This window comes from Oryctolagus cuniculus, chromosome 20 (assembly GCF_051225735.1).
Source record: "Oryctolagus cuniculus isolate XC-2025 breed Fujian yellow rabbit chromosome 20, ASM5122573v1, whole genome shotgun sequence".
NCBI classification, from domain to species: domain Eukaryota; kingdom Metazoa; phylum Chordata; class Mammalia; order Lagomorpha; family Leporidae; genus Oryctolagus; species Oryctolagus cuniculus.
In genome coordinates, this window is record NC_142886.1 from 22,247,043 (window position 1) to 22,265,895 (window position 18,853).

General features: G+C 44.4%; 1 protein-coding gene across 35 annotated transcripts in view; it reads left to right on the forward strand.

The window, feature by feature from the left end:
- SIPA1L1 (signal induced proliferation associated 1 like 1) overlaps positions 1–18,853 on the forward strand; it is a 437,830-nt gene that overhangs the window by 266,933 nt on the left and 152,044 nt on the right. For 34 of the 35 annotated variants that reach the window (XM_089322259.1, XM_051826282.3, XM_089322258.1 and 31 more), the window contains one exon: positions 15,878–17,672. In XM_089322259.1, the coding sequence (XP_089178385.1) occupies positions 16,178–17,672 (1,495 nt within the window). In that variant the 5' untranslated portion in view covers positions 15,878–16,177. Of the gene's footprint in view, positions 1–14,794; positions 15,282–15,877; positions 17,673–18,853 lie in introns of those variants that run through there. The other variant, XM_051826286.3, reaches the window with a different exon arrangement.

Here is an 18,853-nt window from a genome sequence, read left to right on the forward strand (position 1 = left end):
CCACCTGCAATTCCAGCTTCGTGCTAATGCAGACCCTGGGGGCAGCAGTGATGGATGGCTCAGGTGGTAGGGTCCCCGCTACCCACGCGACAGACCTAGATTGAGTTCCAGGCTGCCAGCATTTGCCTGGCACAACCTCTGCCATTGAGGACGTCTTGGAAGTGAACCAGTAGATATGAGAGCTCTGTCTGTCTTTGTTTCTGTCTCTGCCTCCTTCTCACTCTGTTTCTCTGCCTCTCAAATAATTAAAAATTTTTAGAGGCCAGCATTGTGGTGCAGCAGATTAAGCTGCCACTGGCAATGGTAGCATCTCATATGGGCACCCATATGTGTTCGAGTTCCAGGCGCTCTACTTCTGAGGCACCTCCCTGTTATGGCCCAGGAAAGCAGTAGAGGACAGCCCAAGTACTTGGGCCCCTGCACCAACGTAGGGAGACCTGGATGGAGTTCCAGACTCCTGGCTTCAGTCTGGCCCAGCCCTGGCTGATGAAGCCATTTGGGGACTGAACCGCTGTATGAAAGGTCCGTTTCTCTCCCTCTCCATGTAACCCTGCCTTTCAAATAAATAACATAAATCATTAAAAATATTTTTTAAAGGTGAAAGCAAAATAGCATTGCAGTGACCATCATTGTACAGTAGAATTTTCTTCTCATACATTGTAAAAATCACTCAGTGTTTGCTGTACCGCCTATTTTCCTATTCAAATGTAGGCAACTGTTTTGATTAATACTGTACTAAGGGCTGAGTATTGCAGAGCTAACTAAGGCACATTTCCTGACCTGAAGCACTTACTGTTCGTTGAGTATTCTGTGGACCACCCTGAAACTCCCAGTGTGTTCTGTCACTGTCTTCAGAGTCAAGGAGCTGGGAGAGTGTTGGAGACTTCGGAGACTCGGATGCTGAAATTACGCAAGGAAAGGGAAAGCAAAGTCCAGGACGGTGCTGAAAGCAGGAAGATCCCCAAGAGCTGGTGCTGGGGAAAGCTGCCTCTGCGTTTGCCCCACCATCCGCCTCCTAGTGTTCAGGGAGAGATTACAGGGCTCATCAACATGAATATTTTCTGCTTTCTCTGCAAATTGCATTTGTTCTGAAAAGGTTCTACCAATTTCCATTCCCATTAACAGTGGTACTGGCATTCCTAGGACCTGTCCTCATAGGATTAAAGTGCCCCAGTGTTGTTTGGACTTGTATGTCTTTGATGCTTAATAGACTCATGACTTTTATGACACTAGACGGGCCTTTTCTTGTCCTTGTGTTCCATTAAAATTTTTCTTACTCCAGCATATTCTTGCTTTTAAACTTATTTTAACTGCAGTTTTGCCAGAAAACTTCAAAAAGACAGTATGTCACTTTTTCTTGGCATCAGATCTGGTGTTAGAAGCTAATAACATGTAGTGAACTCATAATTTCTTTAGAATAAAATTTTTGGATTCTAAAGTATAAAATCTCCACTTTGGATCAACACAAGTGCCATGTAGTACTCCCAAGGGATCTTGAACAAAGAGCTGTCATGGAGAGGGAGGTGTGGACAGCTTCCTGGAAAAGAATATAGCCAGTGCAACCTTGGAGGAGGAGTAAGATATAAGTGGAGAAAAGGGGATACGTAAGACTCAAACAGGAGGAGGGAGAGAGCTGTCCAGGCTGTGTTTCAGGGGAAGTCACCAGTGGGGTTCTGCTGCAGTCTCCTGAGGTTTGGTGCATCCAACGCATTGCCACTACTTCCCTTTCCCTTTGAACTCAGGGTTGCAAGAGCTTGGTGAGGAGAGACTGGGCTGATAATAGGGGGCTTTACCTCACCTTTGGGAAATTCCGATTCTATCCTGAAAGCAGACTGCAATTACTGTGAGATTTTAAACAAGAAGAAGCTGTGCTTGTGTACACTTCACAAACAGGACTAACAGGCAGTGATGTGACTTCAGAGCAAACATTGTTGCATACACGTAAGACTGCATTTTAATATCAAACTTACATGCTGGCTCAAAGATTTGTTTAATTTGCTACAAAAATGAAGAATAAGCCCAAGAAACAACAGAAGTTTCTGTGCTCCAAGGTTTTATCTTTGAATGTTTGGCTGATTTGTATTTTGCTTAGCTATTATTCTAGTCTGTAAGTAAAAGTGTAAGTGATTAAGCTGGTAAACCTAGGACAGAAATCTCATTCAGAAATCAGGAATTTTAAGGTTTGGAGAAAGAGGTAAGAATGACTATTTGAAGGTTATATATACTGTGTGTATTATGTATTTGTAAATGTCATTATTAAAGAACCAGGAGGAAAATCATCTGTATTAAAGAAAACTTTTTTTTTTTTTAAGATTGATTTATTTATTTGAGAGGCAGAGTTACAGACATAGAGAGGGAGAGATAAAGAGGACTTCTATCTACTGGGTTACTCCCTAAATGGACACAAGGGTCAGAGCTGGGCCAATCCAAAGCCAGGAGCTTCTTCCAGGTTTCCCACTTGGGTGCAGGGGTCCAAGGACTTGGGCCATCTTCCACTGCTTTCCCAGGCCATAAGCAGGGAGCTGGATTGGAAGTGGAGTGCCCGCAACTCAAACTAGTGCCCATATGGGCTGCCAGAGCCACTGGCTGAGGCTTAACCTATTATGTCACCTCTCTGGCCCCAAGAAGCTGTTTGATTTGCTCCTGTCTTAACTTTTGTTGCCAGGTTACCAGAATCCTTTGTGTGGGTCTCACTTTCAGACCCAGTATAGTGAAGAGGTGTGCCAGGTAGGGACACCTCTGCCTCTCCTGCACACAAGCAGATCCGTTGCCTTTCCTTTCTGGTTCTGTAAGCACTTGGGTCTCATAGAAGGGAGCGGTTGCTGTACTGGATCCTGTCTCTGTTCCTGTCATCTCAGCATCTTACTGTGGTGCCTGCAACCCAGGCACAATGTCTGAAGAGTACACAGACTGTTGGCACTGAGTAGCGTTGGGATGAAACTGTTGAAGGAGATAATACTTTTCACTTTTTCTCTACTATCTTTAAAAAATTTCAATAAGCATGTAATTTACTGATTTAAAAAAAATAGCTTTGGCAAAGGTGACTACAAATGGGAGACTCCTGTGTTAAAGAACAGTTTTTTGAGGGTAACATGAAAATTACTTCAACCATCATTAATTTGTTAGTAATATTTTTGTTTCTTATGTCTGTTTTCCTAACCTTTACTGTAAAAAGTAATCACTTGCTTTTCATTTTCCCATGTGAATATATTTATTTACTCTGCTAGGTTTCATTCATTCATTCATTCATTCTTCTAAGAGGCAAAAGTCTCCCATTGATTTGTTCACTCACAAAATGCCCACAATGGCTAGGACTGGGCTAGGCAAAGCTGGGAACTGGAAACTCAATCCCAGCCCCCCACATGGTTAACAGGGACCCAGCCGTTTGCACCAGTACCTGCTGCTCCCAGGTGTGCGTTAGCAAGTAGCTGGAATCTGGAGCTGGAGCTAGAAATCAAACCCAGGTGCTCTAATATGGGATGTAGGTGTCTTGACCACTGGATCAAAGCCTACCCCTCTGCTAGGATTTCTCATAGCTGATCCTTCTGTGTGTTAGTTTACCTTTTAATTTCACTGTGATAACGTCTGGTATACCCAGTTTTACCTGGTTACTTATTTTTACTCTTTTAAGAAATTTGCTTCTTTTTAGGTCTATTTTTCGTATTCTTTGATGATAGATGAATAGGAGAGGATTAACTCAGACTCTGCCATTGTTTTTCATTCAGTGCCGTTGTGATGGCTCTTTAAGAGAGAAGGATGAAGCTGAAATCTAAACTAAATTTTTATTTTATTGACTTGTTTCCTGCATGTCTTTGTCAACACAGATATTTGTGAGATAATTTTAATCACATCTTAGATTACAGTATAAATTCTGTTTATTGTTTAATTTCTATTTCATTAAAAAATTAAATTTATTTATTTGAACTTGGAAAGACAGAGAAAGAGAAACAGTCTGGTGGCTTACTCCCCAGATGCCTATAACTGTTAGGACTGGGTCAGGCAGAAGCCAGGAGCCAGGAACTCATTTTATTTCATTTTAGTCATGAGCATGTTACTTCTGTTTCTAGTGATTGGATTTCAAGGGTAATGAATCCAGGTACTTTGGGGCTAAGGATTGTACAGATGTCTGCCCTCAGAACCCTGGAAGTCTTAATTTGGGAGAAAAGGCCAACCAGGTATAGAGTTCATCGCAGTATTTCGATCAGTAGCAGAAAGCAGAGGCATTTTTAGAAAGACAGGTGCCCACGTGTGAAGAACGCAGCTGAGGGATGAGACTAAAGCAGTGGTCCTGTGTCTTCTGAGCTTCAGGATCTTGACATGCAGCCCGCAGAAGATCAGGTGTCCATGCAGGGAGTCGAGGAGGTGGTGCAGTGCCTGCTACGTAACTGTGGTTACAGCCGATGGCAGCAGATGACTGAGAAAGTCTGTTCAGGAGGAGCCTCCTGGGTCTCAGGCAGGCGAGGAGTCAGGGAACGTGGCTTCAAGTGCAGGCCCCGCTCTCCAGCGTTTGCCTTTGGTGAACTCAGAGTGTCTGGCCCTGGGATACCACATGTGGAAAATGGCAGGCTCAGACAAGTACTCCCTATAATAATTCAGTTAGTTTCTGAACATTGAATTCTCCATTCAGGCTCAGCTGCCAGGTGCAGCTTTATGTCCCAGTGGTTTGCCTGGGACTGTCCTGTTACCCTCTGTTAGGGTGAAAAGGAAGCATCTCAGGGACACTTCACAGCTAGTCCTGAATTCCAGGCCCAAAGCAAACAGTAATGATGTGGTGATTGAGAAACCACTACAGTGTTTAAAATTTTTTGTTTCATTTTATTTAAAAGGCAGAGAGACAGTGAGGTGTTCCATTTGCTGGTTCACTCCCCCAAATGCCCACCACAGCTAAGTCTGGGCTGGGCTGAAGCCAGAAGCCTGGAGCTCAACTTGGTTCTCCCACTTGGGTAGCAGGGACTCAGCTACTTGAGTCGTCACTGCTGTCTCCCAGAATGCACATGAGCAGGAAGCTGAAATCAGGAGTGGAGTTGGCACTGGAACCCAGGCACTCTGATCCGGGTGGCAGGCTTTCCAGTGGCTTCTTCAGCACTGTGCCAAATGCCCACACCCACGATAGCATTTATAGAGTTAACTCTCAGGCAAGCTTCGTGATGCAGCAGGTTAAAACACCTCCTGCAACTCTGAGTCCCGGCTGCTCCATTTCCAGTCCAGCTCCCTGCTAACGTACCTGGGAATGCAACAGTGCTTGGGCCTCTGTACCCACATGGGAGACCCAAATGGAAGTTACAGCCTCCTGGTGTCAGCCTGGCCCAGCTCTGGCCTTTGTGGCTATTTGGGGAGTGAACCAATGGATGGTAGATCTCTGTGTATGTATGTGTGTGCTGATGTGTCTTTCTGTTTCTGTCTCTCCCTCTCCAACTCAAATAAATAAATAAATAAATACATCTTGAAAAACAAAAAGAGTTAACTATGAATTAATCTGCTTTCTCCCAGTGGATGCCTTTCTGCTAGATGCTAGAGATGAATGGCTGGGGTGAGGTTCAGAAATGCAACTCGGGTGGGAGGTGTTACTTCTTTCATAATGAATTTTCTTTTTTTTTTTTTTTTTAACTTTTATTTAATGAATATACGTTTCCAAAGTACGAATAATGGATTACTATGGCTTCCCCCCCATACCGTCCCTCCCACCCACAACCCTCCCCTTTCCCACTCCCTCTCCCCTTCCATTCACATCAAGATTCATTTTCGATTATCTTAATATACAGAAGATCAGCTTAGTATACATTAAGTAAGGATTTCAACAGTTTGCTCCCACACAGAAACATAAAGTGAAAAATAATAGATGATTTTTTTTAATGATGATGAAATCAGATCAGACCTATTGTCATGTTTAATCCCAGTGAGAGTCAAGTTGGGAGTTGATAGTTTCTTTTCTTTTTTTTTTTTTTTTTTTTTTACAGAGGATCAGTTTAGTATGCATTAAGTAAAGATTTCAACAGTTTGCACCCCCATAGAAACACAAAGTGAAATATATTATTTGAGTACTCGTTATAGCATTAAATCTCAATGCACAGCACATTAAGGACAGAGATCCTACATGAGGAGTAAGTGCACAGTGACTCCTGTTGTTGACTTTACCAATTGACACTCCTGTCTATGGCATCAGTAATCTCCCTATGCTCCAGTCATGAGTTTCCAAGGCTATGGAAGCCCCTTGAGTTCTCCGACTCTTATCTTGTTTAGACAAGGTCATAGTCAAAGTGGAGGTTCTCTCCTCCCTTCAGATTTATTATTTATTATTTAGGGCAGATGCCCTAAATAGCACTCTGGCCTCAGAATCAGCCCTAAAGGCATTCAGATCTGGCTGAAAAGCCCATGAGAGTATTTCAGGCATGGAAAGCCAAGACACTCTGGCAAAAGAGCTCTGTGAGTGAGATCTCAGTGGAAAGAACAGGTCTTCAAAGAAGGAGGTACCTTTCTCATAATGAATTTTCTAAATTGTGTTTCTGCCCTAAATTCTTTAACCGCCTGCCCAGCACTCATGGAGACAGAGCTTGTGTTGCCACAGTGAGCCATTTGTGTCATACGCTCCCTACATAGCTTTATGGCTTGGGGCATGTCCATCATTGACCTCTCTGCGCTGTTTCTTCATAAAATGGATATAATTACCCTGGGCTGCTTGGGAGTAGAGAATGAGCATGTGTCAGAACGAGTCCTGCTTTCTTGGAGGCCTCCCTAGGGAGAGTTGTGCTGACAAGGGAGGGTAAAGCGGAGCAGGCATGTGAACTATCTGCAGTGTGTGTCTTAAGGAAATGCTAAGGCAATCTGGAAAGACTTCATATGTTTATGTTTTTCTTCTCCGTCTTGGCCCTTGATGGCGTTTTAAAATTGCTGAGTGGGTCACTGTTGATATGAATATTAATTACATGATTGATGATTTGGATATTAATTGAAGGAACTTTATATCCACCCATTGGTTCTCATTGACACTACTTTTCAGATCTTTTCCTAAACTAAATTTAAATGTGTGTTTTCAGTTGCACTTTCTTAAATTCATTTTGGAACTTAATACTCATATGAGAAAACCTTGCTATCCTTGATAAAGCCTTATGTGACCGTGCTTCCTACCTCTGATGCAGGAGGCCCCTAGTTTCCTGCACACTGCTCCTTTTCCAGTTAGACGACAGGGTCTAGGGTGGAAATGTTCCCTCTGTGTCACTGACAGAGACCAGCTAAAGCAGTCCATGGGGGCAACCTATTACACCATCATAACGATGGGGAATCTGCATTGGGCTCTTGCAGAGCTCATTTTATGTGGATCAGAGGCAATTTTCCTGGTTTATCTTGTGCAAATGCAATCATACAGAGCACACATCTTTTTCCTTCTTGCCCCGGAGAATGTCTGTTCCACCAGACTCTCCCTTCCTCCCAGGCACGGATGCAGTTTCCGTGCCTTGAGCCTTCGATGCCCCTAGCACCTCAGGTGTGCCCTCCAGAGTGTGGGTCCGGGAACTCACATGGTGATGGTCCTCACATTTAGCCTAAATCTCTGTGCGAAGAGGGTAGTGAAAAGGGGAGAATGCCCAGGGGGACGTGGATGCAGCTCAGGAAGGGATAAGCAGGGATAGCAAGCTGTGCTTTGCCAGGGCAGCCTCACCTGCTGCTGCTTGGTCACTGCAGTCTTGAGCGGAGATGGGGTACTTGGATGTCAGCACTGAATGTAAACAAAAAACACATCTGTGAATGAGGGACTGTGAGCAGCTATGTCAGTTATCTTTATGAAGTAATGATTCCAGTCCCATAAATACTGCCGATACTGCTAATCGTATCATCCTGAGTGCTCTGTGTTTTGAGGGACATTCTTTGATTTCATTTTAATTAGGAGGTTTAACACAAGAGCAGCTCCCTGGAAGGGGCCTGGCACTTGTTGAATTTTGGCTTATTTGGCAAATTGAATGGAGATTGATGTAGGCAGGTAGTTAGTATTCAAGGGGGTCATATTGCATTCCCAGATCACACTTTACTTTTTAGCAACAGAATGCTGGGTTTCTTTTTTATTTCTTTTCTTCTTCTTCTTCTTCTTCTTTTTTTTTTTTTTTTTTTTTTTGACAGGCAGAGTTAGAGACAGAGAGAAAGGTCTTCCTTCCCTTGGTTCAGCCCCTCAATGGCCGCTATGGCCGGCGCACTGCGGCTGGTGCGTTGTGCTGATATGAAGCCAGGAGCCGGGTGCTTCCTCCTGGTCTCCTCTGCGGGTACAGGGCCCAAGGGCCTGGGCCATTCTCCACCGACTTCCCGGGCCACAGCAGAGAGCTGGACCTGAAGAGGAGCAACCGGGACAGAATCCGGTGCACCAACAGGGACTAGAACCCCGGGTGCCAGCGCCACAGGTGAAGGATTAGCCAAGTGAGCCACAGTGCCGGACCTTTTTTTTTTTTTTTTTTTTTTTTTTAAGATTTATTTATTTATTTGAAAGTAGAGTTACAGTAGAGTTACAGAGAGGCAGAGAGAGTGAGATAGATTTTCTATCCACTGGTTTACACCCCAGATGACCACAATGGCTGGAGTTGTGCTGATTCGAAGCCAGGAACCAGGAGCGCCTTCTGGGTGTCCCATGTGGGTGCAGGGGACCAAGGACTTGGTCCATCTTATACTGCTTTCCCAGGCCATAGAAGAGAGCTGGATCGGAAGTGGAGCAGCTGGGACTCAAACCAGTACTCATATGGATGCCAGCACTGCAGGTGGCCGGCTTTACCCACTACACCACAGCACTGGCCCCAGAATGATGGGTTTCTTTTCTCAGAGTTTTGTTTCTAATTTTGAAGGTAACATGCTCATTTAAGAAAAAAATGACAGACAGGAAAAAAAAAATCCCAACATTATTCCAGCTATCTAAACACAAACATCATAATCCTTTGGTGAATTTCCTTTATTTTTTTTACCTTTTTAAAATTTATATAAGGTGAACAAGTTTCACATGTTTCTTATGCATAGATTTAGTAGCATAGTGGTACTTCCCCCATACCCTCCCTCCTTCCCACATTACCATCCTCCTTTCTTACTCCCTTCTTCCTTTCTTATCTTTTCTTTTAATTTTTACAATGACACACTTACTTTTTAAACTAGATTTTTAGTTTTATTCTTACTTGAGAGAGAGAAACAGATGGTTAGAGATTTTCCATCAGCTGGCTCACTCCCTAAAACCTTCCATAGCCCAAAGCCAGGAGCTGACACTCATTCTGGGTGGCAGAAACCCAAGTGCTTGAGCCATCATTTGTGGCCTCCCAGGGTGCACATGAGCAGGAAGCTGGACCAGAAGTGGGGAAGCACAATGCAAACCTGGCACTCTGATGTAGAATGGAGGTGTCTCAAGTGCTGAGTTAACCACTGTGACAAATTCCTACCTCATGGTGTTTATTTTTAAGGTGTATTTTTAACATGTGTTATGACCTAATAAAGGTCACACATACACACACACACACAGAGTGTGCTCCTGTCTTATTAAATTATGAAATTCTTTGTGGATTAATAACTTGAAGAATTTGAACACAGTATGGGAAAAAAATTGGCACGCATTGCCCCTGTGTACTAGATGTTTACCAGTTGTGACCCAAACTCTGTTTCTCACATTCCCCTTTCCCCAGATTGTATTTGGCAATAGGTTGTGTAATACTAGGTCATATTTGATAATGAGCTGTTCAGTTGTAGATCATGGTTTACAGTATTGGTGATTAAGTTTTTAAATGCACTATAACAGATTATTAATGTACAAAGTAGTGTGTAAAAGCTCATTTGTTTCATTTGTCTGGTTTGATCTCTTGATACTGTAGTATCCAGCATAGAAAAGTCTCAGTGTTTGGATAAGCTGGTGAACTCTGGTTTCTTTTCCTTCATAGCATTTTTCTTTTGATAGGCAGAGTTAGAGACAGAGAGAAAGGTCTTCCTTCCGTTGGTTCACACCCCAAATGGCCGCTATTGTCGGTGCTGTGCCTATCCGAAGCCAGGAGCCAGGTGCTTCCTCCTGGTCTCCTCTGCGGGTACAGGTGCCCAAGCGCTTGGGCCATCCTCCACTGCCTTCCCGGGCCACAGCAGAGAGCTGGACTGAAAGAGGAGCAACCAGAACAGAATCCGGTGCACCAACAGGGACTAGAACCTCGGGTGCCAGCGCCGCAGGTGGAGGATTAGCCAAGTGTCCTTCATAGCATTTTAAAAAAATTATTTGTGAGGAAGAGACAGAGAGAGATTGAGCCAAGGAACACTCTTCCATCTGTAAATTCATTTCCCAGGTATCTGTACTGGCAAGAACTGGAGCCATGGCTGAAGCCAAGAGCCAGGAACTCAATCCAGGTCTCCCACATGGGTGGGAGGAACTTAATTCCTTGAGCCACCACCACTGCCTCCCAGGATCTGGAGTCAGGAGCCAGACTGGAAATCAAAGCCAGGCACCCCAATATGGGACTCGGGCATCTTACCAGCTCTCTTACTGCTCACCACACGTCTGTTCCTCTTTGCCTTTAATATGTTAATTTGTCACATTTGCAACCTTAGGGTCTGTGTTTAGTAATTCTAATTCACCTTTATCTTTTCACCTACCACCTTTTAAAAAACTTTATTTTTATTGACAGAGATCTTCCTTCTGCAAGTTCACTCCCTAAGGGCCCTCAACAGCCAGGGCTGGGCTAGGAGCCTGGAATTCAGGCCTAGTCTCCCCTGTGGGTGGCAGAGACTCACCTGAGCCTTCCTCTGCTAGAGCCAAGGGTGAGCATCAGCATCAAGCAGGGCAGGAAGCAGCGCCAAGCACTCTCATCTGGGATGTGGGTGTCTCTGGCAGCTACTTCATCGCTTTGCCACAGTGCCTGCCTCTCTTTCTGCCTTTTACCTTCCTACTTTAAGCACCTCAAACCTGGCCCTTTGGCATTTTATTAATTGCCTGTTGTGTAAATTTGCCATTTAAATGGAAGAGATAAATATTCACATGTATTTCTGTTTCCCTTTATTGTGCCAGTTACTGAATCATTTCACTGCTCATCAGTAATTCCATCTGATGTAATTCCATTCTGAGGGCGTATCTGTCTGAGATACTACCTCTGCAAAACGGGAGTGAGCTGCAGGACAGCCAGGTGGAGCTCCTGCAGAGACAGCAGTGGCCCTTGGCTGGTGATCTTGGTGAATCTTGTAACGAAGCACTGTAACGTTGCACCTTTGTTGTTTTTTTTTTTTTTAATTTTTTTAATTTATTTTTTATTTTTTGACAGGCAGAGTGGACAGTGAGAGAGAGACAGAGAGAAAGGTCTTCCTTTGCCGTTGGTTTACCCTCCAATGGCCGCTGCGGCCAGCGCGCTGCGGCCGGCACGCTGCGGCCGGCGCACCGCGCTGATCCAATGGCAGGAGCCAGGAGCCAGGTGCTTTTCCTGGTCTCCCATGGGGTGCAGGGCCCAAGCACCTGGGCCATCCTCCACTGCACTCCCTGGCCACAGCAGAGAGCTGGCCTGGAAGAGGGGCAACCGCACCTTTGTTTTAGAATCAAGTCTCCTGTTATGTCCTGAAATAGGAATATTTACAGACATTCTATACGTGCACAGCTTCAAAAATCTTTCTAGGGAAGTTTTCATAGATATTTTAATGTTACTTATCTCTAGCGTTTAGAGGTCTTTGAGTGGTTGGGAGCTGGCCCTGGTTTGAGGCCAGAAGTCTGACAGCACCCCGTCTTGGAAGCTGGAGGTACATGATGGGGGGCACTGCATCTTTTCTGGTGGATGTGCTGTGGAGCACATCCCCTCACCCAGCCCCTTCCCATGTCCTCACGTGTAAGCAGTAAAGTGCTCTTTATGCCCTTGGCACAAAGAAAGTTTCCTATGCCACATTCATCGAGTTCCTTGAATTATTTATTGTCTTCACTTCCTTACTTCTCACTGATTTCTTAAAAAATGAATTTTTTCCATTTTTCTTCTTGTTCACTTATTGTAGAAACTAGGTAAATAAGGAATATATCAAATGAGCACCTGTTTATATTGTATCTGGAATTTGGGGTGAAGGTCATGGGTAGGGATGAGGGGGTAACAACACAGATGATATTTAAAGCCGCAGGCACCTGTAATGCCACCAGACAGGTACTGGTTACTGTGCACATATCCCCTCTACAGTTTCACTATTCTATCTTTATTCAGCTGCACAGACAGCTGTGATGTAGCCGGGCTAGTACCCTGCTGTCTGTAGTAAGATGTTTACTCCAGTGTTTGCATGCCTGCTGCTCACCATCATGCACCCTGTGCTCACATATATCCTAATAGCAAAACTCTTCATATTTCCTTCTGAAAATTAAGGAAAAAATGTATGAGAAGTAAACCAGGTAAACCCTGGGGTCACCAACTTTTAAATGGAGATAACCAATGATACTGAGTACCAGGCAAAAAGAAAGACAAGAGCAAATGAGGAGACCATGTATATCACAGAGGAAGGGAGAGAGGGTGTAGAAGGAGGCCAGTGTGCAGTGCACAGATGCTTCCAGAGCTAGAGTGACAAGGGTTCCTCCTTCAGCACTCCTGGGGACTTGAATCTTACCATGAGGCAGTTCTACTATCTATATCCTCAATCTTTTTTAAAAAATAAAATATTTATTTATTTATTTGAAAGGCAGAGTTACAGAGAGGCAGAGGCAGAGAGAGAAAAAGGTCTTCCATCTGTTGGTTCACACCCCAGATGGCTGCAACATCTGGAGCTGAAGCCAGACGCTTCTTCTGGGCCTCCCACGTGGGTGCAGAGGCCCAAGGCCTTGAGCCATTTCCTGCTGCTTTCCCAGGCCATTGCAGGGAGATGGATTGGAAGAGGAACAGCCAGGACTCCAACTGGCACCTATATGGGGTGCCGATGCTACAGATGGGGGCTTTATCCTGTTGTGCCACAGCACTGGCCCAGCAATTCTTCTAAAAGAGCTGTTTACCTGCCTGCGTCTCCCTATACCTCGAGATGCCCCTGAGAAAGAGACTGATTCCTTAAATGTTCCTAGTACCAGTTGTGTGGCCTGTGCTCAGAAGAGAATGCAGAGTGGTAGGTATGATTTAGGAGTGAGGAGGAAGGGTAGCATTATCAGAAAAATGGCAGTGAATTCCTCTGTGGTAGACCTTGAGTGATGAGAAGATTTTTGCCAGTAGAATTTAAGCTGCAGCCTTTGTAGATGGGATTCCTGTTCTGGCCCAGTGGATCCACCTTGGACTGTAAAATTAAACATGGAACGAGGAAGTTTTTTATGTGCACTGCTCTTTCAACAGATGGAGGTGACATGCTGTAAATTAGTATTGCTCTTCTGTTTAATTCTGCTGCTTTTTACCATATTTAATGATGCTCAGTCAGGTTTGCTGGTATTTAAGAGACTTGCTAATCATTTGCAGCATGTTTGCTATTTAAGTTAACCCTAAGCACTAGGTTCTAAGGTGTTACTGATCTGTTATAATGTGACACACATGGATGGACATGTTTATTTTCTGCCAGTTGTACAATACGTGCAAAGCATGTATGAGTATTTCTGTCCTCTGCTGGTCAGTGCCAGTGTTTCCATCACACCTCAGACAGGTTGGTGCTATAAACAAAGATGCGGAGAGCAAGAGAGAGAGGGGAAACATACAGGAAGGATGACCCTTGTGACTGGAAAATGTGTTAATGAATTTAGTTGCCCACTGTGGACCCCATCCACTTTTACCCATCATTCAGCTGTGGCCTCTCACTTCCCAGTTCCCAGTGGCCCATCTGTGTTTTAAAATGAATAGAAAACACCGAATTGTTGTTATAGTCAAGATGTAATAGGAGTAGTGACATTTAAGTTGCTAAGAACCTGTTATTTAAAAATGAATATTTAAAAAAAAACTATTAAAATACAGGAAGCATAAGAGATGGTTTAGAAGAGAAATACTGATGGTGAAGATTGAGCCTTTCTAAGTCACTTTTACCTGTTCTGTTTTCTACTGGCTTTCAGTTCACATAACTTCACATATCCCAAGAAGGACAATTCTACAGTAAACCATTTCCTAACGCAAATACGGGGTGGCAAGAAACAGTTTTTATCTTGATGGGCTCAGGGTGTGGGCCTTCCAGATAGAGAATTGATTTGGATTTCTGTGATGTTATGAGAAATGGTGAAAGCATCTGGTGTTTATAAGAACTCTCTTGAATTATGCTTTATGGTAGTGTATAAAGTATTCTTTGAAGCAGTCAGTTGCGGGTTTTTGTTGTTGTTGTTGTTGTTGTTTTTTCTGAGCTGGGCAGGTGTGCGTTTTGGCTCAGTTGCTTGTGTTTTTTTCCATCTTATGAAGGGCATTTGGGCCTTGGCTGTGGCCACATGGGCTGTCATCCCTCACTGTTGCTATAAGCAACAGTTAGCAGTTATTCCACTTGAAGGTTTACAGTAGGAATTGGAGGGTGCAGAGTTCTGGAATGTAAAAGGCAACCATAACAATCTGATGGTAGAAGTATCTCGAAAGCTCCAAAAGCAGGTTCCTTTAGGTTGTGCTCCACAACCATTACATATGCCACAAAAGATGAGGAAGAAGGGTGGGGCAAAACAGTTGGCATTTATCTGACTGCGCATCCCCAGACTGCGCGAGCTCCACAGCGCTTGCCTGGCCCTGCATTCTGCAGGCAAACACCCCGGAATGTTCCAGCCTTTAAATAGCAGCAAGTCCTCTAAAATGATGCTGCGTGCTGCAAGAGGAATGAAAGCGGCTGCCTTGGAGGCAGGAAGCCGGCAGGCGAGATGCTTAATTATTGTGGAAGTAAGTGCTTGTTACGTTGAGCGGAGAGTGCAGCCAGCCGGGTCCTCCTTGGTGTCAGAGTGTGATTTGTAGACAATGCCACCCTGTCATCTTTCCAAGCACGCATTTGGCAAGAATTTAAAGGCCACCTCTTGTGTAATGTGTGGAGTTTTGGAGAAGGATCGTCTGCCTGTCTTTTCAGGATGTACGCAACCGTGCAGGATTTTGTACTCAGAATCCCTGCCTGCCGCCTCCAGCCTGCCATGCTGGTGAGGAAGTTGGCGTCCCTGCCCGTCACCTGGAAGGATGGTCACAGTTCTCTGTGACCCCTGGGGAACATGGCAAGGGCTCCCCAGCAGCATTTTGCTTCCGCACTCTTCGTAAATTAGCACTGATGTGGTGGAGCCGGCTGCAGTGCTCAAGGAAATGCAGGCATTTTGTTAATTAGGAAACACTTGCAGCTTTAAGAGTAGATGACGCTCAGGAGAGCTTGGGAAGAGATGGTGGTTCGTGCCGGATTCATCCTGAGATCTTCCCGTCGGGGTAAGTAAGAAAGTACAGGGAGGTGCAGACGAGTGCCAATGGATAGAATGGCTCCGGGGAAACCCTGTTTATTTTCCTTCTGCTGTATTTGTCTTGCCAACTATGTGAAGCCTTTGTAAGGAAAGAGAAAACAAGCATTGATTTTGAAATGTGGAAGAACTTACAAAGTGAATGTGGCAGCATATTCAGTACAATGATTTTTCAATTTTTAGTTTTGTCAGAAACCTAACTGTGTTGCTCTGATTACCTGAGTCATTTGGTTGTGTCTCAAACTTCTCACCTTTGTTAGAGATCATTGGAGCCAAACTCTGCTCCTGGGGTAGAAACCTTTATCCCCTGTTCTGTGAAGCAGCTCAGCTCAATTAAACTGAAGTATTCATGTTAAGTGTTTTTTTTTTTTTTAATGGAAGTGATGGGTTTTACTAAATAATTGTCCTTCCCTTCAAATCTTCTTCACTAAAGATAAGGATTGTGAATTGTGAGCCACAGTCTGTTAGTGAGTCTCTTAATTTGCCTGTGTCTGGCCCCTGCAGTTGCATATTTATTTTTAGATGTATTTATCAAGGGTTAATGCACACTGTCCTTTTCTGTTTTAGAGAAAGCATGGGATCATGCCAGTCACAGAGTCCCAGTAAGACAAGTTCTGTTCAGTTTCTTCTGAAAGAAAGCCATCTCCTGAAGTGAAGCGAAGGAGCTCTGTGGATTACAGTGTTCTGAAGATCTGCATTTTCAGTCATTTGAAAATAAGGTGTCATTTTTCCTTTTAAATGAAAAAAATCAGATCTCATGCCACTGTTATATTTTCTGGAAGCCGTTGTCCCAGAGGGAAGCGCACGTTAAAAGAGCAGACGTGATGGTCCTTTCTGCAGGGATTTCAGTCTGATCGCGTTGACATCATGACCAGCCTGAAGCGGTCACAGACGGAAAGGCCTGTGGCCACTGACAGGGCCTCCATTGTCGGCTCAGATGGCGCCCCCAAAGTCCACACCGATGACTTCTACATGCGGCGCTTCCGGTCCCAAAATGGCAGCTTAGGATCATCAGTCATGGCTCCCGTGGGGCCTCCCCGGAGCGAAGGCTCACATCATATAACCTCGACCCCTGGAGTCCCAAAGATGGGGGTCAGGGCAAGGATTGCAGATTGGCCCCCGCGAAAGGAAAACGTAAAAGAATCGAGCCGTTCTAGCCAGGAAATAGAAACCTCCAGTTGCCTTGAGAGCCTGTCCTCCAAAAGCAGTCCCGTGAGCCAGGGAAGCTCTGTGAGCCTCAACTCCAGTGACTCAGCCATGCTGAAGAGCATACAGAACACGCTGAAGAGCAAGGCGAGGCCGGCGGAGAGCATGGACTCCCGATTCCTGATGCCTGAAGCCTACCCCAGCTCGCCTAGGAAAGCTCTTCGCAGAATCCGGCAGCGGAGCAATAGCGACATTACCATAAGTGAGCTTGACGTGGACAGCTTTGATGAATGTATCTCACCCACATACAAGAGTGGGCCATCACTGCACAGGGAATATGGTAGCACATCTTCAATTGACAAGCAGGGGACATCCGGAGACAGTTTTTTTGATTTGTTAAAGGGCTACAAAGATGACAAATCTGACCGAGGTCCAACCCCGACCAAGCTCAGTGACTTTCTCATCGCCGGTGGGGGCAAAGGTTCTGGCTTTTCTTTGGATGTTATAGACGGACCCATCTCACAGAGAGAGAGCCTCAGGCTTTTTAAGGAAAGGGAAAAACCACTCAAGCGACGTTCTAAGTCTGAAACTGGAGACTCATCCATTTTTCGTAAGTTACGCAACGCCAAAGGTGATGAACTTGGAAAGTCCTCCGACCTTGAGGACAACCGGTCGGAAGACTCCGTCAGGCCCTGGACGTGTCCAAAGTGCTTTGCCCACTATGATGTCCAGAGCATACTGTTTGATTTGAACGAGGCCATTGTGAACAGGCACAACGTCATTAAGAGGAGAAACACCACCACAGGAGCCTCGGCAGCCGCCGTGGCATCCTTGGTCTCTGGGCCTTTGTCCCATTCAGCCAGTTTTAGCTCCCCAATGGGCAGCACCGAGGATCTGAACTCCAAAGGAAGCCTCAGCATGGACCAGGGGGATGATAAAAGCAATGACCTTGTCATGAGCTGTCCTTACTTTCGGAATGAGATAGGTGGTGAAGGGGAAAGGAAGATCAGCCTGTCTAAGTCCAGTCCCAGCTCCTTCAGTGGGTGTGAAAGTGCCTTCGAGTCTGCCCTCAGCCCCCACTGCACAAACGCGGGAGTGGCAGTGCTTGAAGTGCCCAAGGAGAACCTACTGTTGCATCTGGATCGAGTGAAAAGGTACATCGTGGAACACGTGGATCTCGGCGCATACTATTACAGGAAATTTTTCTACCAGAAGGGTGAGTGGAGATCCTCTCTGGGAAAATAGTAGATATACTGTATATTACGATTTTCAGCAGTGTGGTGTTACTGTTTGCATGAATCCTTTTGATTTCTTATGGTCAAGTAATTAAATGGCTGTTTGCTATAATTTATTTCTTTGTGTAGTATTTGAGTTACTTTCCCCTTTCAAATATACAGCTGTCTTGTATATTAAATATTAATTTTGAATAAAAAACTTGATGTAGTTAGTAAAGATATAGTCTTTGTATAGATTTGCTATATTACTTTTAGGCATAAATGCATGAAGTTGAAAATACTGTAAGGCTTTTTTGATCAAAGTTGCAAAGACAATTTTAATGCTCCCTTTCATATTGGAGCACTTTTGTTCTTAGTACAGAATTCTTCCCTTGCGGCCTCAGTGTTCTTCTCAGTAACAGGGCACTACAGTATGCTTCCAATCCATTTTACAGGCTTTCTGTGAGAATGAATTACATGATTTATAAAGGCACAGAGCCAATTATTTTAAGAGTCAAGAATGAAACCTAGGTCTTTAGTTTGAGTAGAAAAGGCACCAAAGAGAAGAGGACTCATAACATGTTGGCTGCTTCCTTTCTGGTTTCTCTAGGGGAGCTGGGGAGTGTGTGTGTGTGTGTGTATCTCCTTAAATGTATATATACTTGGTGTGCTACTTCACAGTTTCATCTCATGCTTTGAAGAAAGGCACTTGTACTTTATTGAAAAGTGAATAGTGTAAGTGAATTGTTGAAGAGCTTCCTAATTGCTTTATGTAGCATGATTAATGAGGGACGAGTTTAAGTCATCCAAGTCTGCAGTCTGGGAAACAGGTTGATCCCCATGGAAGGGTGTCCACTGTGGTCCATTAGTTAGCTCCGTCATCTCTGCAGTCAGGTACCGAGGCCTTGGCAAGAGGCTCCCTGACTGCAAATGACTCCAGCAGTGTTTTGATTTCCCACTTATTGTTTGAGGGGTTTGCATGTTATTTAGATTTATTCATCTGATGAAGTTTAGTTTTACATCTGGTATTCATTATAGCTTTATGACATTGTTCACTTTAGAATACAATTTATCTTAAGATTGTTACATGATGGACCTCATTCTGGAAGGTTTACTGACTGGAAGAATCTTGTCTCATTTCTAAATATCTATGGCACAAGTCCTGGAATTAATATGATAATGA